Source organism: Aquarana catesbeiana, linkage group LG09 (genome assembly GCF_042186555.1).
Source record: "Aquarana catesbeiana isolate 2022-GZ linkage group LG09, ASM4218655v1, whole genome shotgun sequence".
NCBI lineage: Eukaryota > Metazoa > Chordata > Amphibia > Anura > Ranidae > Aquarana > Aquarana catesbeiana.
The window spans coordinates 98459741-98487654 of record NC_133332.1 but is presented as its reverse complement, the minus strand read 5'-3'; the positions used below and the strand labels follow the sequence as shown (position 1 = coordinate 98487654).

Below are 27914 nucleotides of genomic sequence, written 5' to 3'. Positions count from 1 at the left end.
TTCTACCAATTTGATTAAAAAACAATTCAAATCGAGTTCTATGTTCAAGCCAAATGGACTCATAGTACCAGGTCTAAGGATCCATTGGGTTTCATTTTGAGAAATGGCCTTCTTGAGATTGGATCCTCTCCAGTGCACCTCTGCCTTATTGATTCCACAAAAGGCCAACCCCCTTGAGTCTCTATTGTGGAACAGTCAAAAATTATTGGACAAACTATGATGCTTAAAACCCTTTTTAGTTTTATTGATGTGCTCCCTCAACCTTATCCCCAGCCTTCCTGTGGTTCTCCCTACATATTGGAGAGCACAGGACAGGACAGAAGATAGGTGACATGTGTGGTTCCGCAAGTGATACATTTCTTCGTCTCAAAAGATCTCCCCTGAGAGCATGTGTCACGCATGTGCTATATTAAATTCACTTTCTGTAGTTTAGCAACTCTACAATTTCTAATATTTCATGTTTCTTAAGATATTATATATGAGCATGGTTTCAAGTATTTACAGCATAATATTTATGGACAGGATGAACCAGCTGAGCAGCTTCTCAATATTGTAAGCCAAGGAGTGAGCAAGCCATTGGGATAGCGTCACGGGTCACAGGGCGGAGTGATGTAATGGGTTAGAGATGTTTTCCTATAAATGTTTACAAGCTGAACGTAGACATCACATACACTAATTCACACATTGAACTGCTGCCTGCTGGAAGGGATACGTAGTAAGAAGCATTGTTGATATTGGAAATGGTCCTCCACACCGAAGCATAAGAGGTATGTAGCTTTATATATTCCTTCTACACATAGGTACCATCCTTGTACTAGTGAAGAATATGCTAAAACCTAGAACAGACTAAGCTTTAGTTGAACGAAGCACCAGACTAATGATCTGACGGTAGTACAGAGATCTCTCCTGGTGAGCTATTGTATTCTGGCAGGGGGACAGTCCACCGCTAGAACACTCCGGTCAGCGCTCAGCCATGAGAGCACCAATCGGGAGCCAGACGGCTGCTGGTCTTACAGCATGCTCGTCCAACAGAAGCCAGACAAATAGCCGGCTTCTGTTGGACTGGTTGCCATACACAAGGGCCGAATGTTGGCCGGTTTTTATTGAACTGGCCGATGTCACCCGACATTAGGCTCGTGTGTACTAGGCTTTACATGGTGAGAGCTATATGTTAGGCAAGTCAGAAAGTTAAACTAAACATTTTTTGTATATCCTTGACAGCACATATGCTTCTATAACACTATAGGAAAGATACAATTTTCACAGTGTTCAAGGACCCCCACCCTCTTTCTCAATTAACTCTGGTCCAAACAAAAACTTTCTGGGGTGCCTAATAGCAGAGCTGTTAAAACCTAATGTATTTTTTGTCACTGGGACAGGAAGTGAGGGAAAATTTCCCTAATAGGGGCACACGTAGCAATAAAAATATAACAGAGATTTTAACCCTTCCTCACTTGCTAGGACTAGACCTTAATGGCTCCTAATTTAACCTATTAACAATTGTGTCTTTAAAGCTGTGATAATACCCGCATGAAGATTAGCTTGTCTCCTAAACCAGCAACATAAACCCTGCTACTGTGTGGCTATATTACCCCCACCATCAACAGCTGGAACTTGCCGAGGAGGAGGAGTAGCCACACACATACAACATACACATATACATTTTTGCTAATTCTTTTACATGTATATGACTGTTGAAGGCATGGGACCCAATAAACAGTAAGGGCTGTGATTTTCCCAAAAGGACATTTTGGTTATATATTGTTAACAAATTCTGAATTGTTTGAACTAAATCTCTTAAGTAACTTATTGTCAATGGCTATAGTTATTCCTCATCTACAATTTGCACATTGACAGTATACTGTATGGCAAGGAAACTGTCTTTATAGACTGAGGCTGGGGTCATCAAGATCAAAATCCACACCACCAAGAAGTAAAGGCGATTGGCTGTGCAATCGCTGTGTAATCGCTGTGTAATCAGGGCCATTTTATGGATTCTTACATCTGAAAATTATTTAGCCTGCACAGTTAAAAATGTTGAATATGGTAATACTCAAGACCCGAACCATGTTGTTTCCAATTGAGTTCATTTAAAACGGTTTCCACATTTAGAAACATTCCCCTACCTGACGAGATCCTGCTGTTGATGGGAAACATGTAAAATCAATAACAATTAAAGTGGAATTTCTTACCACAATTTTTTTTTAGTGTTTGGATTGTATTATTGCTGTTAGTGCAGTTAAATAAAGGTATACTCCTACATTTGTAATATTATGTTATCCCTGACTTCTACCCTTTTACCTAAATGTTACACTGACTCCAACACTTAACTACTTGCTAAACCACATAAACTCTGGTATCCCTTAAAAAAAAACTCTAAGGGCCTGTTCACACTAGAACAGGGTGCTGGTAATCCACATTCCGTGCATGTTTCCCGTACCGCATTGAAAGCACACTGCCCTTGTGATCTACAGCGGGTGTCAGTGCAATGTTAACAACACCCCAAATGCAGGTTGTAAAAGTAGTGTGTTCGCCTGCACCAGAATGTATGGTACAAAGGGACCATGTGATCCGTATGCAGTGCATTACCAACAGTAGTACATGCAGTACTTTTGGTGTGGTGCGGTGCGATTTCAGCCTATTCAAAATGAATGGGCTGGAATTGCACTGCACAGAACTGCATTTCAAGCTGAACTCTGGAATTGGCTAAACCAGTCGTGAGTAAAGAGGTGGTCTGTAATGAGGAGTAAACAAACAAGTAGTTATACTACACAGAGCCGGGGGGGGCAATGCATTGGCAAATTTGACAGAAGTCTGAATCAATTGGGGTCTCCTAACGTGTATGTCAAGGAGGGGGGATGGATCAGAATACCTGTTTGGGGGGCGTGGCCTGACTATGGAGGAGTGAGGACGTGCTGAGCCCGAGCTCCGTCCAGTCCGCAGCATAATTAGCAGCTACAGGGGTGATTACCCCCCGATTTCCGCACAGGGTATGTCACAGCGGCGGCGGGCTTCTTCCCAGCCGAAAAAAGCCCACCCAAACGGTCAGGGACCGCTGGATTCCTTTCTTCTAGACACCCCCCGTCAGCAGAGGGGGAAATCCAAGATGGCGCCGGAACGAACGGCCACGCTGCAGCAACAGGAGATTCAGCCAGCGCCTCCAGCTCTATCTCCTATCTCCTCTCCCAGGCTGGTAAGCGACTCCATCCCCCCTGCATCCCCTCGCTCCACATCATCACAGGACAGGGACACACACCTGGCAGCTTTGACTGAGGACAGAGACATCAGGCAGCATTTATGGTCTCTCCCTACTAAGGAGGACCTAGAGCGCTTTACAAGCAGGATTGAGAGGGCCTTCAGGCAAGATATTGAACAATTACAATCTGATACCACTGAGCTGGGTCACAGGGTAGAGACTTTGGAGCAGAAATTCGATGACTCTATACCCGCCATCTCCCAGCTTAGAGAGCAGACCGTCACACACAGTCATCAAATTGAGGCTCTTTTGTGCCAGTTAGACGACATGGAGAACCGCAGCAGGCGGGCGAATATTCGCATACGAGGCCTCCCAGAAGCTACTGCACCTAAGGACATTGTCCCCACCTTACAGGGAGTGTTCCGTGAAATCCTGAGTTTGCCTCCGTCGGTGCCGATTGAGATAGACAGAGCTCACAGGGCACTTCGGCCCCCATCAGAGGACCCTGACAACCCCAGAGATGTGATCTGCAAGCTACACAAATTTACATTGAAGGATCGCATAATGCAAAAAATGCGCAACAGACCAGTCTTTGACTTTGATGGAGCACAACTGTCCTTTTACCAGGACCTCTCACGGCGTACCCTAATGCAGCGGCGGGCCCTTCGCCCACTTCTAACGGAAATCCAAGCGGCAGGCCTCACATACCGCTGGGGCTTCCCATTCAGCCTACAGGCTCCTAAAAATGGCCGTTGGGCTATACTACGCACAAAGGATGACCTCCCCCGCTTCCTACATACCTTGGAGCTTAACCCTGTAGACTTCCCGGATTGGCGCACCACCCCGGACATCCCAAAACCTCAGCTACCTCAACCATGGATCCAGGCGGCAGGAAACAGGCGGTCCCGGGGCCGCAACAGGCAAACGGAGGGCCCACGTCTGGGCACTTCCACAGCCAGTGACTAAATGAGCTATTGCCACCCTTATCGCTTTTCCTAATTTTTTAGGCGGAATCCCCTCTCCATCATTGGCATTTCAGTCAGGGCTCTGGGCCTAACGGACGCGCTGCTGTTACAGTCTACCTACTCCTGTGAGGCACCTCACAGTAGGCCCTTTGCACTACCTTTCTACTACAAGAACCATAAGCAACATGATGGACTAGGGGGTCCGTGGTCCAGCTCCTAGCCTGGCCGCCTTGTCCTCCCCTTTTCTTTTTTGTTTTTGCACTTTTGGGGAGTCCGGGTTCCACAATCTCCTCTTTTCTCTTGTTGAGACGTACTGTTTACCCCCCTTTTTTGTTTTGCACAATTTTTTTGTTTCCCACCCTGTTTATGTGTCGGAATGGACTGGATGGAAGGATGGGCTAATCGTCTCCTTGGTGGTCTCCCACGTACCCCACCTAGGCCTCACCTTACTAGGTGACAGTCCCTTGTGGGACTCCGAGTCTTCACCCGGGCGGTTTTTGGGTTGATACCCCCCTCCCGGGCGAGCTCTGTAGACTATTGTTGTTTTTGTTTTCTTCTCCTTATCCATATCCCTGTCCCGCCTTTTCCCTCCCTATCCCTTCCACTTCCCCACCTAACCCTCTCCAAGGCCCCCTTCCTTCCACCTCCCACCCCTCCCTAGCCTCTCCCTCCCCTCCTCCCAACTTCCCCCTTGATATTATTTTGTGTTTTAGATCACTCTCTAAAGCTAACCATCTATTGCTTTGATCTGCAGGTTGCCTTTTGGCCAACTGGGCCATGCATGGGGAAATCGGAGGAGGTGTGAACGATCAGCTATCATCCACGTCAGGTGCGCCGTCACTAAAGGTACTATCCTACAATGTCAGGGGGCTCTGCTCTCCACATAAGCGCAACAGGCTATGGATGGAACTTAAGAGACTGGTGGCCCAGGTGGTTTTCCTGCAGGAGACTCACTTCAGGGAACAGTCCCTTCCAAAGATACCCACGCACCTATACACCCAATGGTTTTTTAGCAACTCCCCAGTCGCCAAATCACGAGGTACAGCCATCGCATTCCATAAGTCATGCCCATTCCAACCTTCAGAGACTCAGGCAGACTCACAGGGCAGATACGTCTTTGTGAAGGGGGTCTTGGCCAACAAAAAATTTACATTTGCGACTCTCTACGCACCCAATGCCCAACAACTCTCCTTTATTGATTCTGTGCTAGATAAATTGAACGAATTCAGGGAGGGTCACCTAATTCTTGGAGGGGATTTTAACGTGAGCCCGGACCCGCTCGTTGACACATCCCATGGCCGCCCCACTCACTCCCAAGCCTTCCTCAAGCATTTTCGCAAGTCACTGCAGAATAGCCTCCTTATAGACACGTGGAGAGCTCTTCATGCATCTGAGAGGGACTACAGCTACTACTCGGGGGTGCATGATGTTTATACACGCATAGACCTTATGTGTGTGGACCATGACACCCTTGAATTGCTGCAGTCAGCTGAAATAGGCAACATCACTATTTCAGATCATGCTCCAATATGGGCCGTGATACGGGTTCCAGACGAAACACAGAGGGCCTGGTCCTGGAGGCTCAACGAAAACCTCCTGGACGACGCCTCAGTGGTAGCTAAGGTCTCCGAGACCATCACACACTATTTTGCGGAGAATGTGTCCGAGGAAATGGCAGACGGAGTGGTGTGGGAAAGCCATAAGGCGGTACTCAGGGGTGAATTGATCTCCCTGGGTTCCAAACTCAAAAGGGAAAGACAGATAGACTTCAAGAGGGTGCTGACAGCTTTGCAGGAAGAGGAACTTAAACACAAACGTCAGGGGGAGACTAACGCCCGCGAAAGGCTGACTGAACTGAGGGAGTTGTTTTCTCGCCTCCTCGACCGTCGCGTGCGCAGACAGTTAAGCCATCTTTCACATAAATACTACGAACAGGGAAACAAATGCGGCAGAATGCTAGCTAGAGCGCTTCGGAAGAGAAGAGGGACAGCCCACGTACACTCGCTCCGGTCCCCTGACGGTACAGCTACATTACACTCCTCTGGGATTGCCTCAATCTTTAGAGATTATTATGCAGAATTATACCACCTAGATAAGGACATCTCACACACAGGACGATCAGCAAAACTAAAAGCGATTGGCGAATACCTCGCCGCAGCTGGACTCCCCTCCCTGACGCCAGAGCAGCAGCTAGACCTTGATTCCCCCATTTCCCCTCAGGAGATTATTTCAACAGTGAAGGCCCTACCTAACGGGAAGAGCCCTGGCCCGGATGGATACTCCAAAGCATATTATGCAAAGTTTCTCCCCCTGCTACAAAATCATATGTGCAGGTATTTTAACTCTTTGGCCACAAATCACCAGATTCCCCCTGAGGCTTTACTGGCCCACATCACAGTGCTGCCGAAAGAGGGCAAGGACCCCACTCTCCCACAAAGCTATCGACCAATATCGCTACTTAACGTCGACATAAACATTTTTGCTAAGATTATGGCAAATCGACTTAAACACGTCCTGCCCTCCTTTATTCACCCCGATCAAACGGGATTTATTTCAGGTAGAGAGGCTAGGGACAATTCCATCCGGGCCATACAGCTCATACAATGGGCATGTTCCCATAAGAACTCCACCCCCTACCTTATTCTGTCCACAGATGCCGAAAAGGCCTTTGACAGGATTGATTGGTCATACCTTAAGGCGGTTCTGGAGGCTTGGGGACTGGGCCCTCATATGCTGAGATGGATCATGGCGCTTTACTCGACCCCCAGTGCGAAGGTCAAAGTGAACGGCCATCTATCCTTGGGATTCCCCATACGGAATGGCACGAGGCAGGGGTGTCCCCTCTCCCCCCTACTGTTCGCTCTGGCTTTGGAGCCTCTGCTTCGAACAATACGGGCAAACACTGATATTAGAGGGGTAACAGTAGGGTCTACGGAACACAAACTATCGGCCTATGCCGACGACGTGCTCTTTCATTTGACCCAGCCCTTAGTGTCATTGCCAAACCTTATGAGGGAACTAAAAAGTTTCGGTCATGTGTCAAACTTTAAAATAAACTTTTCGAAATCCGAAATTCTGCCCATTACCATCCCTATAAAAATGGCTACTGGCTTGCAACAAGCTTTCCCATTTAGCTGGGCTAAAACGTCTATTAAGTACTTGGGTATCCAACTTACAAATCGATTTGACACTATTTATTCGGCTAATTTTCCCACCCTTTTGAGCATGGTGCGTAGAGACTTACAGAATTGGACCAAGACCTCCTTCACATGGCTAGGCAGACTTAACATACTCAAGATGAACATCCTTCCTAGGGTGCTCTTTTATTTACAGATGCTGCCAGTTACCCTCCCCAGGAGCTTCTTCGCTCAGCTTCAAAGCCTAATGATTAATTTCATTTGGCATGGTAAAAAACCAAGACTGGCGGTGTCTTTGCTACAGAAGGCCAAAGAAATGGGCCTCCCAGATATACGACGATACTATAGAGCCATTGCGATCCAACATATCCTTAACTGGCGTCACCACGGGGGTTCAAAACTGTGGGTCTCCTTGGAGAAGAGCTTAGCAGGCCGGGACTTGTCATACGCACCCTGGCTGTCCCGTGAACACAGAGGACTTTCACAGACGACCTCACCGCTAACCAATTACATCCTGCGGGTCTGGGACCGCACAAATGCCCTGTATGCTCTGGTGCCCCCGGGCTCCCCATTGGCACCTCTAGGGGGATATAAGTGGTTCCCTCCTGGGGAGCAGAGAACCTTTTTCGGTACGTGGGTGTCCGACGGCAATTATAGTTACGGTAAATTTGTGGATAAGGGCAAGCTGATACCCCTAGACGCCTTGCGGAATAGCCACGGCAGATTCCCTATGGACTGGTGGAGGCACCAGCAACTCCAACACTTTATTGCAACAGAGGGGACCCCGATGAGAGGGCTAGACACCATCACCACACTAGAAAGTCTTTTCATAGAAGAAGAGCCAACTCCTCATTTGATTTCTGAGCTATACAGGCTACTGGGCTCAGTTCCCACCGCTGGTAAGCCAGCTTTCATAAGGGAATGGGAACGAGACCTAGGGGTGGAGTTCACGCCAGAACAACGTCTACACATGTATAAACTAGCACACTCTAGCTCCATAGAATCTAGAACGCAGGAAACAAACTACAAGCTTCTAACTCGCTGGTACCGGGTACCAGCTGCCATAGCACGTATATACCCCTCGGTTTCTGATCGATGCTGGCGAGGTTGCGATCAGAAAGGCACCCTTCTTCATGTATGGTGGGAATGCCCAGTGATTAGGTCTTTCTGGATGGAAGTACAGACTACCATTAAAAATGCCCTGCAGATTGAGATCCCGTTCTCCCCTGAGCATTTCCTCTTGCACCTCCCCGCCCTCCCTCTAAGCCACTACAAAAAAAGCGCCCTTCCTCATCTACTAAATGCCGCTAAAAGGCTTATACCTCTCTATTGGAAGCGTCCACAGGTCCCTACCTTAAAAGAATGGCTACAGAAGGTGGAGGATATCAGAGAGGCGGAGGAGTGGGTGGCGAGGTGCAAAGATAGGAGTGAGCGCTTTGATGGTATTTGGGCTCAGTGGCGGGGATTCACCATCGATACTAATCCGGTGTCCTCTAGCATAGATGTCGCGCTGTTGGAGTTAGCGGAGCCCTCCTTGAAGCTAAGGAGGCCTGTTGGCGGTGATGTGCGTACCTGAGTGGAATGTTTTAGCGCCCTATTGATTGCATGGGGTGTTGACCTTTTCTTTCCTAATGCATGGTTCACAAGGTATATAGCTGTAGGCTAATATGAGACGCTATGCGTCGTTAGTGATTACAGATAAGTGTTATATCTCCTTTATTAATATTAGAGTTGTTACTTGTTTAGACGTATTGGTCAGGGGCTCTGCCTGGTAACGTAGGCACCTTTGTGTCCGCACTGGCCCGGTGGATGCCCAGGGGGCGCTCCCCTTAGGCGAAGGTTAGTTGGAGGCCTACGGCCCCCCTTCTGGGGAATCCGCCCAGTGGGCATCCTGGGGCACTGAATAAAAAATGAGGCCCCCCCTCCAATACCAAAATGGAGAGCTGAGGGGGATGGGTCCGGCCAAGCCGTTGCGGCGGGACCCCCTCTTAGGACTCAATATGACTGTTTAGCAATGTAATAAAGTTCGGAGATGATTTAATCCCTCCCCCCTTTCCCCTCCCTCCCTTACCCCTACGTATTACAACTTGTTATACATCTTGTTTTTGTATCAACATATTGGTCTGCACTGGAAAAAATGCAATGTTCTGTGGTAAGAATGACCATAGACTATATGTAAGTTTGTTCTTTTTCTTATTATATAAAATAAAAATAAAGATTAAATAAAAAGAATACCTGTTTGCTTTTTTACTGCAATCCCGGGCTCCGCTAGGCAGATCTCCCCTCACTTTCTGTCCCGCAGACAATGATTTCACCAGACAGACAGAAAGAGAGGGAGGGGTTCATTTACTAAAGGCAACTAGGCTGTTCACTTTGCAAGGGAAGTTGCACTGTGCAAGGGAATCTTCCCCAGAATGTAGTGAATGGGGTAAAGTTTCACTTTGCAAAGGATCAAGCGCAATGATGGAAATCCGCCATTGGTGTGCGCATCCTATTGCAGAGCACAAACACACATGCATGTATATCAGCAGAGCAGTGGAAGGTGTCAGTATTATTGTTGTATTATTTTTTTTAATTATTATTTTACAATTTTATTTTTTCAATTATTTTTTACAATATTAATTTTTGTTATTTTTTTACTACTTTTTTGGGAGCCCCGTTGGCGGCCTTTGGTGAAATATCAAGGGTTTAAATATAGAGAAAGGGACTGAGGACAGAGCTTCCCCAGTCCCTTTCTCTGCAGCCTCAGCTGCACTGAACAGTAAACAAATGGGAAGCTGAGCTGAGCAGCTTCCTGTTCAATCACAAACTGTAGCATAGTAAACATAGTTTAAGAATGAACACATGAGCAACCGGTACAGATCACTCACTGTGTTCATTCACTCATCCATCCTGAAACATCGCCCGCAGCAGCCGGTGGGAGGGGAGAGGAGAGGAAGGAAGCTGGCAGCACTGCAGGGGGGAGACAGGAGTACCAGGAAGCAGGGGGAATCAGCAATGCACAGGGTGATTAGGGTGTGCCCAGGCACACCTGGCACACACTATGCGCACGCCTATAAAGTCAGCAGAGCTGCACTGAGCTCTGGGGAAAATTCCCTTGCAAAGTGCAACTTCCCTTGCAAAGCGAACAGTCTATATGTATGCCTTTAGTAAATCAACCCCGGAAAATCTGAAACAGAGATACCAGCAGAAATTAAGCAGAAACTCTTCCTTATGCTGAAATTAAGAAAAATAATTTTGAACCTATTCATTACGCATTCATTATGAATGAGGTGCATGGAGTATACCCCCCCCCCCCCCTTTCCCCGCCAGGACATTGTATTGTGACAGCAGGGCCCAGAGCTGTCAGGATACACTGATCAGCGGTCAACAACGTTTTCCAACTTGTCCACAGAGGTTAATCTTATGATGTCTGCATTGAATGAATTTTGATCCATCTATGTCTAGCTTAACACTATCTATCTATCTATCTATCTATCTATCTATCTATCTATCTATCTATCTATCTATCTATCTATCTATCTATCTATCTATCTATCTATCTATCTATCAACACTAACACTTACTGTAACCTAAATCTTGACATTACCAGTCCAGTTAACAGAGAAGCACAGCCAAAACTCTTTTGCCTGTACTTCTCCTGTGGATCACAGGAGTGCAGTTTGTTCTGCACTCCAGTGACCCATTTTCAGCAGACAGCGGGATGAAGCCCACTATCAGCTGACGCCACAGAGCCGCTGAGCTGGCTGCTCCCACCCCCTCCACAGCCCAGCACTCCAGTGAGCGCTGGAGGGGCAGAGCAGACAGGGGTGACTGACAGTCACCAGCTCTCTGCTCAGGGAGCTCTGAGAACTGAGCGATCGGTGGTGTTTGATCGCTCGGTTATCAGCCTTAGAGCCCTAGGTAAGTAAAATTCCTATACTTCCCTTTTATATGTGATCCTAAACTTAGTATATCTACTGCTAAACCAGAGCCCTAACTAAAACCCCTAAACCCAGCCCCTTATACTAATCCTAAATTAACCCGTAGACAGTACATACATGTGGAAATCCAATTGTTCCATCTCAGTAGAAATCTATGGTGGAATATTCAACAGCTGTCAGAATAGCTGACAGGTTTCCTGTTTTATATTGTTCCTATTTAATCCCTTAAATTTTTTAAAAGTATGAAATCGATATTAAAGTGGAAGTCCATGCAAAAACTAAAATCCCTGCATCTATAGACACCATAGATCTAACACTAACCTATCTATCCCTGTAAAAAAAAAATGAATATACATACCTTATTGGAAGCCAATCTAACCCGCTCCGACCGGATCCCTCGCTGAGATGTCAGCCACGGCTTCTCTGTGTAGGCGGGTGTAGAGGAGACGGACGACAACGGAACCCCATAGTAAGTCTATGGGTGACGTCACTTCCCATTCATTTCACAGCTGTTGCCGGCCGTGTCCTCTGCAGAGCTTCCGCCAATGGAGATTGGGTCGGAGCAGGTCAGATCGCCTTCCAAAAAGGTATTTATACTCATCTTTTATTTACAGGGATAGATAGGTTAGTGTTAGACCTGTGGTGTCTATACATGCAGGGATTTTAGTTTTTGCATAGACTTACACTTTAATGCATAAAACTGTTTGTAGACTGCCAGTCAATAACATTCATTAATGATAAGTTGCCCTCATTCTCTCACTTTTGATCATATTAAAGATCAAAATCTTTTTGAAAGTGGTTACAATTGCTTGAAAGTTGCCAGCATTTACTTATTCCTTAACACTAATGCCGCGTACACACGGTCGGACTTTTCGTCTACAAAAGTCCGACAGCCTGTCCGACAGACTTCCGACGTACCTTCGGCGGACTTGCGGCAGACTTTCTTACGAACGGACTTGCCTACACACGACCACACAAAAGTCCGACGGATTCGTACGTGATGACGTACACCGGACTAAAATAAGGAAGTTCATAGCCAGTAGCCAATAGCTGCCCTAGCATGGGCTTTTGTCCGTCGGACTAGCACACAGACGAGCGGATTTCGGGGTCCGTCGTACTTACGACGTAAAGATTTGAAGCATGTTTCAAATCTAAAGTCCGTCGGATTTGAGGCTAAAAAAGTCCGTTGAAAGTCCGGAGAAGCCCACACACGATCGGATTACCAGCCAGCTTTAGTCCGTCAGCGTCCGTTGGACTTTTGTAGACGAAAAGTCCGACCGTGTGTACGCGGCATAACTGAACATCTAAAGAAGCACACCTACACCTATTGGGTACATGAAGTAGTGACACCAAAATGCACAGCTCTGTATGCTCCTTATTGTCTTCATCATTGGGCTGAGAGGTGGCAACTGCCAGTAAAGGCTTTGATTCTACAAGTACAATGACTATGCTGTTATAATTACTTACTCAGTCAAGTTATAACCAAAATAGCTTAAAGGAGGAAATAATTATGTAGTTGCGGTGTAAGAGGATTTGTTTTGACACAAGCGTATAATTAGAAAGGTAGTCTACAATAAGTATTTTTTTTTTTAAATTAGGATGACTTGTTACGTTAATTTACCTACTCATAGACGAACTGTAGAGTGGGAAGAGATGACGAGACAAACAGAGAGGAAATTATGTAACAGAAACTATTCTGGTTTCTTTATTGCAAACAGGGACTGTACAGACATTCCTCTCTGCGGTCCAGCACTTCCCGCTTCTCCCAGAGAGATTTTCAGAAACCATTTAGACATGTAAACCGTAAAAATGAACTTCCCTTACTTGGTCCCTTTTGGTTTGTAAAAGACTAAAGCTGGATATATACCTTGTGGTTGATTTATTAAAACTGGAGAGTGTAAAATCTGGTGCAGCTCTGCATAGAAACCAATCAGCTTCCAGGTTTTTTGTCAACGCTTAAAGCGGAGTTCCGCCAAATTTAGTCAGCAAATACAAATACTGTAGCTGCTGACTTTTAAAATATGGACACTTACCTGTCCAGGGAGCCCGCGATGTCGGCACCCGAAGCCGATCTGTCCCTCGTCTCTTGGGTGGAGGCACCGCCATCTTTGGTAAGGGAATCAGCAAGTGAAGCCTTGTGGCTTCACAGCCTGCTTCCCTACTGCACATTCGTGAGTCGCGCTGCGTGATCCCACTGGTCCTTGCTGTCTTCTGGGACTTGTGTGTCTCCCAGAAGACAGCGGTGGGGGGGGGGCGCCAGACATGGCTTAGATATCTGCGGATACTGCGGCTATCTATGCCCGGAAGTGGGAGCAAATACCTGGATTAGACAGGTATTTGCTCCCCCCTCTCCCCTGAAAGGTGCCTAATGTGACACCGGAGGGGGGGAGGATTCCGGAAAGAGGAAGTTCCATTTTTGGGTGGAACTCCGCTTTAATTAAACAAGCTGAAGTTAGAAGCTGATTGACTACCATGCACAGCTGCTCCAGATTTTGCACTCTCCAGTTTTAGTAAATCAACCCCCTTGAGTTTGTTCTTTGTTCAACCAGAGGGACGAACAGAAAAAAATCACAGATTCCCACATCTACGCATGCAATGTGGGTGCAGGGATCTCTTTTGCTGCCCTATTGTATTCTGACAGTGGGGACTCCCCTACTGTCAGAATACACTGATCAGCGCTGGCTGCAAGCGTTGATTGAATGCTGGTTTTCCAGCAAGACTGTTGGACAGAAGCTACAGGGGTTCACACAGAATGAAATTCAGGAGCTTTTCATTCTCTATTTTTAGCGCAAAAGCGCTTCAGTGTGAAAGGGGTCTAAGGGTACTTTCACACTAAGGCACTTCTAAAATGCCAGTAAAACAATGAGCACTTTTGCGTTGCTTTTTGTGTGCTTTTCAGGCACGTTTGAAGAGCTTTTGAGGTGCTTTTGAGGCACTTTCCATTCATTTCAATGGACAGGGGTGTTTTTGAGGTGCTTTTTTTAGCGCTCCACCACCCCAGTGTGAAAGCATTTAGACCCCTTTCACACTGGGGCCACAGCAGCATTAGTGCTACAGTCCTGCTCGTTGTAGCTGCACTTTTTGCCCGCTAGCGGGGGGCGCTTTTAACCCCAAAGAAGGGGTTAAAAACGCCCATGTTGCGGTGCTTTCAAATCGCTTTTCAGGCACTTCGGAAGCGCTGCCCATTCATTGCAATGGGCAGGGGTGTTTTGGGAGCACTGTGTACAGCGTTCCCAAACCGCCCCAAAAATGCTGCTTGCAGGACTTTTTCTAACGTCCCGCAAGCGCACCACCCCAGTGTGAAAGTAGTCAGGCTTTCACACTCGGACGGCATGGAAGGCAGTTTTCAGGCTCTTTACAGGCAATATTTCTATCACTAAAACTGCCTCAGTGTGAATGGGGTCTTATTGATTTTAAGGCTGCTTTCACACTGAGACGCTTTAAAGGCGCTATAGCGCTAAAAATAGCGCCTGCAAAGAGGCTCTCCTCTCACTCCAGTGTGAAAGCCCAAGTGCTTTAACACTGCAGCGGTGCGCTGGCAGGACGGTAAAAAAAAGTCCTGCAAGCAGCATCTTTGCAGCGCTGTAGGAGCGATGTATACACGCCCCTACCCATTGAAATCAATGGGCAGCGCCGCCGAACCACCAGCGCGGGTTTAACCCTTTTTTCGGCCGCTAGCGGGGGTTAAAAGGGCCCTCGCTAGCAGCCAAATAGCCCCGCTAAAACAATGGTAAAGCGCCGCTAAAAATAGAGTTGCTTTACCGCCGATGCACCCAACGCCTCTGTGGGAAATAGGTTTTCTTGAGCTTTTCAGGCACTTTTTTTTGTGCGAAAGCGCCTGAAAGGTGCCTCAGTGTGAAAGGAGCCTTAGATAAGTTCCCACTGATCATTTTAGCTATCTGAAAGGGGGCAATTCTTCACACTCAGGAGGCATGGGAGGCAGTTTTCAGACGCTTTACAGATGCTATTTCTATCGCTAAAGCGCCTGAAAACTGCCTCAGTGTGAAAGGGGTCTAAATTATCAGGAGTTGTAGATAGTCATTTTTATCAAGGTTCCTCTGTGTTGAAAAAGGAAGAGAAAGTCTATTCTAGGGTGGAAAGACTGCTCCTTCATAGATAAAGTACATTGAGTGAACAATATCACCCTAGGACAGTGACGGTGAACCTTGGCATCCCAGATGTTTTGGAACTACATTTCCCATGATGCTCATGCACTCTGCAGTGTAATTGAGCATCATGGGAAATGTAGTTCCAAAACATCTGGGGTGCCAAGGTTCGCCCTCACTGCCCTAGGACAAGAAATGTGCTCATGGTAGATTCAACAGGTGAAAATAAAAAATAAAACATGCTCAGGTAGAAAAAACAAATGCAGCCACCATATTTAAGAAGTAGTAAACCACAATATATTACAATTTTGTTCTTGGATTTATAAACACCTAAAAGGTAATACATTTTTAAACTTCCACCCCATGCACTAAAGGGGTCTTTTAATCATCAGGTGAAAACTACATTTCTCAGCGTTCTTTGCTGAAATTTTCATTTAATCTGTTTTATTTCATCTCTTTTTCAAGGGGAATAAGATATCAGTTCTGATAAAGGTAAAGTTTAACCACTTCACCTCTGGAAGATTTACCCCCCTTCATGACCAGGCCATTTTTTGTGATACGGCACTGCGGTTCTTTAACTGACAACTGCGTGGCCATGCAATGCTGTACCCAAAAGAAATGTATGTCCCTTTCCCACAAATACAAAGAGAGAAAGTTTGGTCCGTGGGACTTTAAATGAGGCCAATCACTATATAGAGTAAGCATGTATGATATAAAACACAGTATTGCTTTAATGGGTTCCAACAAAAAGGGGGGAGTTTTTTGGGAACTTTGAATAAGAGATGTATACCAAAGAGCAGTCTTGGCAAAGAACATTTTATTATACCTTGTGAAATCATGTACAGCATACTGAATGACACAAAAAAGACATACACAGAATCGCATAAACGCAGGGCATGCTAAAAACCACATATAAATATTGACGCCATTGTACTTGGCATATTATAGGGTAAAGACAAGTCCTGCACAACATGGGCCATTGGAAAGGCTGGATGGTGTTGGAAAATCTAGAGTAAATCAATTTAATATAAAAACTCCCCTCTTTTTGTTGGAACCCATTAAAGCAATACTTTTTATATATTATGTTATATATCTATTTTATATCATACATGCTTACTCTATATAGTGATTGGCCTCATTTAAAGTCCCACTGACCAAACTTTCTCTCTTTTTTCTCAAATTTGGGATGGAGGCCAATTACTTATGGTGCCTTGGACCACATCATTCTCTCTCCCTTTCCCACAAATAGAGCTTTCTTTTGGTGGTATTTGATGACCTCTGCGTTTTTTTTTTTTTTTTTTTGTGTTATAAACAAAAAAAGACCTACAATTTGGAAAAAAAATAACAATATTTTTTACATTCTGCTATAAAACACAACCAATAAAATAAATGAAAAAATCAAACGTCTGCATGAATTTAGGTCAATATATATTCTGCTACATATTTTTGGTAAAAAAAAATTCCAATAATCGTATATTGATTGGTTTGCGCAAAAGTTATAGTGTCTACAAACGATGGGATATTTTTGTTTGTTTATTAATTTTTTTTACTAGTAATGGTGGCGATTAGCGACTGCGATATTGCGGTGAACATTCTGACACTAACTGACACTTTTTGGGGACCAGTGACACTAATACAGGGATCAGTGCTAAAAATATGCTGGCTGGGAAGGGGTTAACATGAGTTAACATCAAAGGGTTAACTATGTGCCTAGTCTGTGTTTTAGTACAGTGTAGGAGGTGCTTTTATTAGGGGAAGACATGGATCCATGTCCCTGCTTTGCAAAGACACAGGATCCATGCCTTCCCTTCAATCAGAACGGCGATCTGCCTTGTTTACATAGGCAGACCGCCGTTCCGCCTCTCTGCTAGATCATCAGGTGCCAGCGGACATCGAGTACCTGCTGCTGGGCTCCTGCAGTGTGTGATCACTGCTATGGGGCGGACCTGAAGTGGTTAAATTGCTTGGTTTCTGTTATAGAGGTTTTCCCATTTCAAAATGCATTTTGTAGTATTTCTGAAGAATATAAATTTAATTTGGACCCACTGAAAACAAAACATTTCCCTGAAAAATGTTGCCACTCTGGAATGGCAAAGGACAGCTATTTTCATTTAAATACTCGTGTTTCAATTTTTCTTTTTTTTTTTTTACTTTTTAAAAAAATAAAAATTGTAAATGTTTCCCTTAAATTTAACATAAGTCCCATACAAAACCAGGCTATTGAAATGACAGGAGTTGAGTCTTTGACCTAGAATAAACATACAAATAAGGAATTCTGACACTCAATGCTTGTTTTGGGTATATGGCTCAAAAGTAATGACACCACCAGGCAACTAGCTTCTCTAAAAGAGGCAGCCTCCATACTTATCCATTTATTTTATTTTTTTTTTACATAGTGAACAATTAGAGGACTTGAAGCACTTACCAGTTCATTATACTGCAAATCGAAACAACAGTAATGAAAAGAGCATGAATTGGCACACCCAAATATTATTGTACAGGAAAGAAAAAGGTTTGGCTAAATGGTCGAAAAACCTGTTATTACACATTGTGCAAAGATGTTGCTATGATTAATGCACAATTATTATCTTGTTCAAAAATGTTAATTCATTAATTAAATACGCAAAGTCAGCATGCATACATATTTGCAGGCACACGTGGAAGCAGTTGGCACAAAATCATCAGAAAATCTCATTTCCAATGCAGACTTATCCCGAATCAACCGCCACCGAAAAGTTTCTTCCCCTAAGTTTTAGCCAGATGCTATCGTGCTTCTCAGTGTTGTTGCCACCTACCTTTGAATTATCTTCTCTTACTGTATGTTATAGTGCATCTGTAAAGTATAAACAGCGCTTCACTTTTTCCACATTTTGTTATGTTACAGCCTTATTCCAAAATGGATTCAAATCATTATTTTCATCAAAATTCTACATACAATACCCCATAATGATAATGTGAATGAAGTTTGTTTGAAATCTTTGCAAATATATTCAAAATAAAAAAACGGAAAAAAAAAAATCCCATGTACACAAGTATCACAGCCTTTGCTCAATACTTTGTTGAAGCCCCTTTGGCACCAATTACAGCCTCAAGTCTTTTTGAGTATGACGCTACACACCTATTTTTGGGTAGTTTCTCTCATTCTTCTTTGCAGGACCTCTCAAGGTCCATCAGATTGGATGGGGGGCATCAGTGCACAGTCATTTTCAGATCTCTCCAGAGATGTTCAATCGGGTTCAAGTCCTGGCTCTGACTGGGCCACTCAAGGACATTCACTTAGTTGTCCCATAGCCACTCCTGTGTGTTTAGGGTCGTTGTTCTGTTGGAGGATGAATCTTTGCCCCAGTCTGAGGTCCAGAGTGCTCTGGAGCAAGTTTTCATCAAGGATATTTCTGTACATTGCTGCATTCATCTTTCCCTCAATCCTGACTAGTCTCCCAGTTCCTGCCACTGAAAAACATCTCCACAGCATAATGCTGCCACCCCCATGCTTCACTGTAGGGAAAAAAAAGTGAAGCGCTATGAATACTTTCCGGATGCACTGTATGTTAGTTTATGTTTTTCCAAGGCAATATTGATCACTGTGCAATTTCCTCTTTTTATTGCTGTTGCCACTGTAGTGTAGCTAAGAGTCAGCCAGTCACCCTCATAACTAATTACATAACACCAGACATCAGTGAAGCACTGAAAAGTTTAGTAACAGAGAACTTGTAAAAAGAACCTGTTACTTTGCACTGAAATGACACCCTTTTGCCCCCCCCCCCCATATGTATTTTTTGGTGTCTGTTTTAAGATACCTATTTTTTGTGATATAAATAAAAATAGAACAAAAATGTTGAAAAAAAAACAATATTTTTTGCTTTTTACTATTAAAATTTAGGAAAAAAAATAATTTCTTCATAAATTTTGGACAAAATGTATTCTTCTGCTACATATCATTGGTAAAAACTTACTGTAAGTGTATATTGATTGCTTATAACATCTACAAACTATGGTGAATATATTTGATTTTTTTTTTTTACACTATTAATGGCAGTGGTCACCGACTGCAATAGTGCGGCGGAAATCTGACACTAACTGACGCTGGGGGGAACTGACTAACTGCTACTGGCATCAACAGTGACACTAATAAAGATATCAGTGATAATACTATACACTGTCACTGTACTAATGCCACTGGGTGGGAAAGGGATAACTTCTAGGATGATCAAGGCGTTAAATGTGTGCCTAACATTGTGAAATGTGTGTAATGTGTGTTGGTTTTGCTAACATATCTCTTTGTTTCTTATCCCTGCTTTGCAGGGATAAGTAACAGAGAGATTGTTCCCTCTGTACAGAGCCCTGTGTTGATTGTCAACACAAGGATCTGGTGATTAGACACAGCTGATCAACAGGTCCTGGCCATGAATCAGTGGCCGGGACTTGCTGACACAATCCTGCTGTGTACAATCACAGTGGGTGACGTCGCTTTGTCTGCACGGGCCACCCGGGGTGGTCTAAAAGTGGATATTTTCTAGGTCAGCCATTCTCAGACAGGGCTCTGTAGAACCCTAGGGCTCCTCCAGAGGTTGACAATGATTCCTTGAGCTGTGGCTGATTGACCTCACATTGAATGGTGCCTGCATAGTTCCAGGAAACATTGTCACTTGGCACAGTGAACCAAGTGATCTTTTTGCTGTCTATAAGGGTGGCATTCTGACTACCTCTGTAAGGGGGGCATTCTTCCCACTGGCCATCACATAGGGCAGTGATGGCGAACCTTGGCACCCCAGATGTTTTGGAACTACATTTCCCATGATGCTCATCCACTCTGCAGTGTAGTTGAGCATCATGGGAAATGTAGTTCAAAAACATCTGGGGTGCCAAGGTTCGCCATCACTGACATAGGGGGATATTTCCCACAAATCACCAATGAACTGGTTTTTCCAAGGGTTCCCTGGGAGCTGTAAATTATTTCAAGGGTTCTTCTGAGGTAAAAAGGTTGAGAAAGGCCGCTCTAACTTGTTGGCAATGATGTAATACAATGTGGTGAACACCAAAACAGGATGTGGTACATTCATAATGTTGATACGTGTTGTATAAAAATGTGCCAGGAGCTATTTTTATTTGTTCCTGTTAGATGGTAAATATGTGATTTGATGAAACAAGCTTGGCTCCTTTATCCTGATTGTCACTGGAGGTCAAACACATAAACACCACAATAGAATTTTATAGAATGGACATAGGTGTACTTTGGCGCTGCCTCTCATGCACTGATGCCATAGCCTATGAGTGTCTGTCTGTCACGATGACAGTTTAGATTAGACATACAATTAAAGATTTTATTTTAACTTCATCAAGAAAAATATGAAATTTTGGCAATTAGATGAAATGTGTACTTTGTTTCAAAGCAAATGCCATGGGAAGCTACACTATATTACCAAAACTATTGGGACACCTGCCTTTACACACACATGAACTTTAATGGCATCCCAGTCTTAGTCCGCAGGGTTCGATATTGAGTTGGTCCACCCTTTGCAGCTATAACAGCTTCAACTCTTGTGGGAAGGCTGTCTACAATGTTTAGGAGTGTGTCTATGGAAATGTTTGACCATTCTTCCAGAAGCGCATTTGTGAGGTCAGGCACTGATGTTGGATGAGAAGCCCTCTAATTCATCCCAAAGGTGTTCTATCGGGTTGAGGTCAGGACTCTGTGCAGGCCAGTCAAGTTCCTCCACCCCAATCTCGCTCATCCATGTCTTTATGGACCTTGATTGTGCACTGGTGTGCAGTCATGTTGGAACAGGAAGGGGCCATCCGCAAACTGTTCCCACAAAGTTGGGAGCATGAAATTGTCCAAAATGTCTTGGTAAGCTGACGCCTTAAGAGTTCCCTTCACTGGAACTAAGGGGCCAAGCCCAACCCCTGAAAACAACCCCACATCATAATCCCCCCTCCATCAAATGATTGGGACAAAACAAAGGTCCATAAAGACATGGATGAGTGAGTTTTGGGTGGAGGAACTTGACTGGCCTGCACAGAGTCCTGACCTCAACCCGACAGAACACCTTTGGGATGAGACTGCGAGCCAGGCCTTCTCGTCCAAAATCAGTGCCTGACCTCACAAATGCGCTTCTGGAAGAATGGTCAAACATTCCCATAGACACACTCCTAAACCTTGTGGACAGCTTTCCCAGAAGAGTTGAAGCTGTTATAGCTGCAAAGGGTGGACCAACTCAATATTGAACCCTACGGACTAAGACTGGGATACCATTAAAGTTCATGTGCGTGTAAAGGCAGGCGTCACAATACTTTTGGTAATATAGTGTATGTTGTAGTCTGACTATTGCTCACTTCTTAGCAAATATACAGTAAGTAATCTTCAAAATATTCTTACAAAATTAAATATGATTTCAACCTGGCATGTCTTATCCTCTCCAAGCTATTATATTTTTTAATTAGAATAAATGTATCATGGCATCATGTAATACGCAGCTATAGCAATTACTCACAAATTAAAGCTATCATTCTTTGGTGTGCCAGCCTTATACATATAATTTAATACGTGGAGTGAATTAATTTGATATTATCCACATGAGTTGATCATCATAGATCTATACTAAACAATATATAAATAAAAAAATATATATATATAAAAAAAAAAACGGGGAAGACAACAGACATTGTGCTTTTTTTTCTGTGGTCACTCCTTTTTGTTTAAAGTATATCTATAGCCAAAACTTTGCCTATACCTCTTTGTTTTTATTACTGTCTGTGTTCCCAGTGAAAATGAATCACTCTATTTGTCCTGGGAACCACTGTCACCAAGAAAGAAGGTGATGGACTATCCAAAATATTACAATTGTCTCCGCAATAGGAAGTGAGGGGAAATCTTACAATAGGGAGTCTTATTTTGGAAACAATAAAGATGGTAGTAAACCCAATTTTTGATCTTTTACCTACAGGGAAGCTTGTAATAAGGCTTACATGTAGGTATTGTGGATATCTCCAAAACTTGCACTGTTTAGGAGATATTGCAGCCGGGGATGTCACTAGCGCATGCAGTCTGAATGTCCGGCATACCATGACGTCAGAGCCCGTGCCGTGATGTCATCGCGCCCCCGGCCACTTGTGTAGCTGGAGGCCACAAACCCAGAAGGAAGACCGGGTGAAGATGGAAGCCCTCTCGGCGGTGATAGCATGATGCTGGAGGGCTTCGTTTTAAGGTAAGTCTCTCATAATGTTCTAGTATGCAATCCATACTAGCACATATGACATTGCCTTACGGGGACTTTTTTTTTTCTTTAATTGCAGTTTACTACCACTTTAACAGAAGATTTTCTCTCAGTTTGGAGAGATTTCCCCTCATTTCCTGTTGTGTCTCACACACAGAAAGTGAGGTGAATCTCCCCAATGAGACACAGATTGCAAAAAAAAGGGACAAAAAAACAGACAATGTATAACTCTGCCTTGCTCTTACTAAAAAGTTTATGATAGAGACATGCTTTAATATGTTTCATTAGCAATAGTATAACTGTATGAATGATTGATTTCTCAGTATAATTATTCAGTTTCTTGTTTCACAGTGATGAGTTGATTTGTACAGTGAAGATAATGCTGCTGGAAAACAAAATGACATCAAAAGGTAAAATTGGAAGAACTGCTCTTTATTTAAAGTGTATGTGAAACCTCACCCCATTCAGTTTAAAATAGAATAGAATGAAAGGCAAAACGTATATATATGTACATATATACAGTATACACACACATTATAAATATCCTTTTTTCACCTTTTTTATAGATGATCACTTACCCCCTGTTTTCAGCTGCATAAGGATCATACAGAGCTGGGATCAGTGTGTTTTTATAGCACTGATCATTGTATTGGTGTCATTGGTCACCAAAAAGTGTCACTTAGGGTCAGATTTGTCCCCTGCAATGTTGCAGTCCCACTAAAAATCGCTGATCCCCACCATTACTAGTAAAAACAATTAAAAAAATAAAAAGTCCCTTAATCTTCCCCTATTATGTAGCCGCTATAACTTTTGCGCAAACCAATCAATATACGCTTATTGCAATTTTTTTTACCAAAAATATGTAGCAGAATAAGTATTGGCCTAAACTGATGAATAAGTTTGTTTTTTATATATTTTTTTGGGATATGTATGATAGCAGAAAGTTAAAAAAAATGTTATTGTTTTTTTCAAAATTGTCAGTCTTTTTTTGTTTATAGCGCAAAAAATAAAAACCTCAGAGGTGATCAAATACCACCAAAAGAAAGCTCTATTTGTGGGGAAAAAAGGACATACATTTTGTTTTGGTATAGCATCGCACAACCGCTCAATTGTCAATTAAAGCGACACAGTGCCGTATCGCAAAAAATAGCCTGGTCTGAAGTGGTTAAGTTGTATACATAAAACAATGTCCTCAATGCTTAAGAAAACTGGAAGTTTAATATAATTTATATACTCTACTATAATTTATTAAACAGGATTTTTGATTGTACATGATTAGATGATTGAAGTAAGCATAACATAGCCTCATTACTAAGTGAAAATGTCCTTTACAAACTAAAAATTCACTTTGAAAGTGAACATACTCTACTCCCTTAGTATATCAACCCCAGTGGATGTCCTCTACCGTTCACAATGCAAGTCCAAGCTAAAGTTCAAAGTTTCTCTTACAGGTAAAGAGACTGAAGATGATATCTATTGTGCATGTCTGTCAAAGGCATTATGTCAAGTGTCTACACCAGTCACAGTTGGTTTATATGCCCCCTTTGGGGGCAGAGTTTACATGCTTCTGGATCGCATAACAAGTAAGTAAAACTAATATAATCTGAATTATTATTAGTTTCTTAGCTGTTAAATGAAAAACCTAAATCCAAATGATTTCACTGTACAAAATTTAAGAAAATGTGGGTCATATAGATAGCACCCCGGGTTGGACTGCTGACCCCAGTGAAAGCTCTCTTCAGAGAACAGTGTGCTCCCATATACCTTATTCTTAAAGAAGAAAGTAAAGGTTGAGCTTTCTAAGAAAGTAAATGTTGTTAGATGTCTTTCAACATATAATAACCTGTGCAAATCTCAATGTCCAAAATGGCTTTCCAGACACAGCATGGTGACCTCTTTGATAACTATGTTTTATTTTGGTTTCACGTCATGTTTGAGTCTTGCCTTGATAAGGCATTTTCTTTCATGCATCTTGTACTAACTCTTCCAGTTTCAGAAAAATCAACTAGCTTTTGGCTGCAGCATTTAATGTTTCATAAATCACAAACTGCATGTCTATGATGTGCCTGTGATCTTGTCACTGAGCCAACAGTAGAGCTTCTGGCCATGGGAATAAACCCACCAAAACCCTGAATAAGAGATACTATAGAACTGACAGGTGGCCACCAGAATACTTAAAGAATAAAAGTAACCATAATGCGACTTCACCAACGTTTTCAGATTTTTAAATGAATGCATACATTTAAAAAATAAATAAATATTGGTTTAGTAATCTGTTGTAATTCATATGTTTTAGAGTGCATGAAAGAAGAAGCATCCCGTATAACAGAGAAGGTGGAGACAACTTTAAAACAACCTGCAGTTAACCCTAATGGATGGGGCTTCCTACATTTACTCTGGCGTCTAATATTCTACTGTCCTCTGATCACCTCACATCACCTAGAACGAAAAAGCATCCAGTTCATATTTGTGCACTTTAGCGCTTGGCAGTATGCAGGTAGCGACCGTCTATGGGCTGGCCTTGTCACCACACTCTGTGACCAAATACGACGACATTTTGGTGCTCTTCCACTTAGTGTTTTTAATGTCCTAGGCTCAGCCCCCAAGATGAATCTTGAAGAAGATGTCAAGGAATGGAAGTTTAAGAAGACCTTCTGTATCATTTTGGTAGTTACTATTATTTTGCTTCTCGTTGGTTTGCTCCTTTTAGTTGTACCTATAAACTCCAGCAGCCACGGAGGTGAAGAGAAGGCCAGTACTGTTTTTGGAAGTTTGGCTACAGTTGTTGCAGGTTCAGGCATTGCCATGACATTATATAAATTATGCAAAAGTGTCCTAGTTAGTCAGAAACAGAAGATTGAACGCTTAGTCAATAGCCAGAAATTCAGTTCTCAAATGGGCTTTATGAATGAAGTTAAAAAGGAGGTAGAACTTATAACTCAGATGGTCCAATACATGGAGATTTTTCAGAAGCAAAAAATCAGAGTGGTTCTACAGATTACTAGCTTGGAACTTTGTGCACCAGAAAAGGTGGTCGGGGTACTGGATGCCATGAACACTCTTCTCTCTGAACAAAGATCTCCATTTATATCTATATTAGTAGTTGACCCTAGTATTATTGTCAGCTGTTTGGAGAATGCAGGCTCCTTGAAAGGCATGGCGGACAATGGGTACATGTTTTTGAACCGCACTGTTACTCTGCCATTCTCTGTGCCAGCTCTTGGCAAGAAAACCAAGCTGCAACTTCTAAGAAAGGCTGTACAGAGAACTGAGGATCTTATTGACTGGCCTTGCAGAAATGGTGCTAATCGAGGTACTAAAACGGGTATAGCCGAGTCCATGAAATTGTTAAGAGAAGAGCTCTCAGAAGACGATGATTCAGAGGTAGGCATACCAATATATCAACCTGCATACTGTATTCAAGAGGCATTTTATGCCCTGTACAGTGAACGTGAAGTTCTCCATGAATACATTCCTGACAGTATCTGTCAAATGAAACGAATTGTTAATGCAATTCCAGTTATGGTCCATCTGATGATGCTGAGTAAAATACCGTGGTGCAACTTGTCTGCTAAATCTGTAGCTGCTTGGGTTGTCCTCTGTAATCAGTGGCCCTGTAGGCTAAGCTGGATTCTTCAGTGTCTGGAAGATGAAGAACAACAAGGCTCAGAGGAAGGGTTTAGCAATAGTCTACTTTGGGATGTGTTTAAGAAGAACAGTAAGGAACTGTTTGCCATGAAAGCTGGTCTTAAAAACCTATTGGATTTGGATGGAGATCCAGAGATTTTCCAGAGGTTCCTTTCTAAAGACTTCCCTTACACAGTGGAGGAATCCAGAAGACTGTTGAAGTGCACCATTAATCTGGATTTTTCTGTAAAGAACAAAATGGGGCTGCATCGTGGAATCAACAGCCTTCAAAATGACTGGAAGGATGCAGAAGCTGCTGAAAATAAGACAGTAAAAGAAGTTGATATCTGTAACAATGATGCAAGTAAAGTTGGGGAAGGGGGTCCTGACTGGCCTAAAGAGGCAGAGAAAAGGGCAATTGACAAGACACAGTGGAAAGAGGCAAGCTGGTTTAAATCAGAAGTATGTGAGGATATTGGAGAAGGATCAATAAGAGCAATCCAGGAAAAAGTATTTGACGTTGTGATAGAAGAAGCTGAAATTAACATTCACACAACACCAACTTTAAAGCTGTGCGGCACAGAGTGTGACTGTAGGGAGTGTAAACCTGTATATGATACAACCAGAAGTGAAATAAAGCTGTCTCAGGATAGAAATAATGGTGAACTAATAGCACAAATGCAAGAAGATGACAATGAATGCATGTTACAGACTCAGCAAAAAGCCATGGATGGCAATCAATTAAATGAGCTATCTGGGGCATTAATAGTGGTGCAAAAGAAGGATGAAGAATCCACCTACCAAATGCAAAGTCAGATTAAAGACCCTCTAGTACTAAGCATGGAAAAAGAAATATTACAGAAACAAGAGGCTTAATTCACAAAGTTAACATGCCAGGATGTAGACCTTTTCTTAAGAGTCAAATGAGATTTGAAAATTACAGTCATATGGCTAAAATACAGATCCTTATGCATGTGCAAAAAGCTTTGTGAGTTGAGTCCAAGGTTTTATTAAATAACAGTGAATTATCATCTGTGATTGTGACTCATTCAATTAATCTCTTTGTCTTTAATTATTCCCGTTTAGGAACAAAGAGGCACCTTCTTTAGTTTTGTTTCCTATTGTAATTATATATATATATATATATATATATATATATATATATATATATATATATATATATATATATATATATATATATATATATATATATATATATATATATATCTAATAGACAGCAAAAGTAAAGGCAAGGTACACTGATATCAACTTTTAGTAAAAAAGTGTTTGTTGAAAAGGTTAGGCTTTTAACACCTCCATAGCATACAGTGCATCCGGAAAGTATTTACAGCGCTTCCCTTCTTCCACATTTTGTTATGTTACAGCCTTATTCCAAAATGGATTAAATTCATTATTTTCCTCAAAATTCTACAAACAATACCCGGTAATGACAATGTGAAAGAAGGTTGTTTAAAATGTTTGCAAATATATTAAAAATAAAAAAAACACATGTACATAAGTATTCACAGCCTTTGCCATGACACTCAGAATTGAGCTCAGGTACATCCTGTTTCCACTGATCATCCTTGAGATGTTTCTACAACTTGACTGGAGTCCAACTGTGGTCAATTCTTTTGATTGGACATGATTTGAAAAGGCACACACCTGTCTATATAAGTTCCCACATTTAACAGTGCATGTCAGAGCACAAACCAAACCATGAAGTCCAAGGAATTGTCTGTAGAT

The 27914-nt window shown here is 43.0% G+C and overlaps 1 protein-coding gene across 2 annotated transcripts; it reads left to right on the top strand.

Annotated features, from left to right (window-relative positions):
• Positions 1 to 606: 606 nt before the first annotated feature.
• Positions 607 to 27362, top strand: NKPD1 (NTPase KAP family P-loop domain containing 1). Of its 2 annotated transcripts, XM_073599046.1 has the most exons (4): positions 607 to 767; positions 22893 to 22951; positions 23993 to 24124; positions 24838 to 27362. In XM_073599046.1, the coding sequence occupies exons 2-4, from the start codon at positions 22921 to 22923 to the stop codon at positions 27042 to 27044; spliced, it is 2370 nt and encodes a 789-aa protein (XP_073455147.1). In that variant the 5' UTR covers positions 607 to 767; positions 22893 to 22920; the 3' UTR covers positions 27045 to 27362. The 2 variants fall into 2 exon arrangements, with proteins under 2 accessions (XP_073455147.1, XP_073455148.1); XM_073599047.1 differs by lacking the exon at positions 22893 to 22951 and having other exon boundaries at positions 608 to 767.
• The last annotated feature ends 552 nt before the right edge of the window (positions 27363 to 27914 follow it).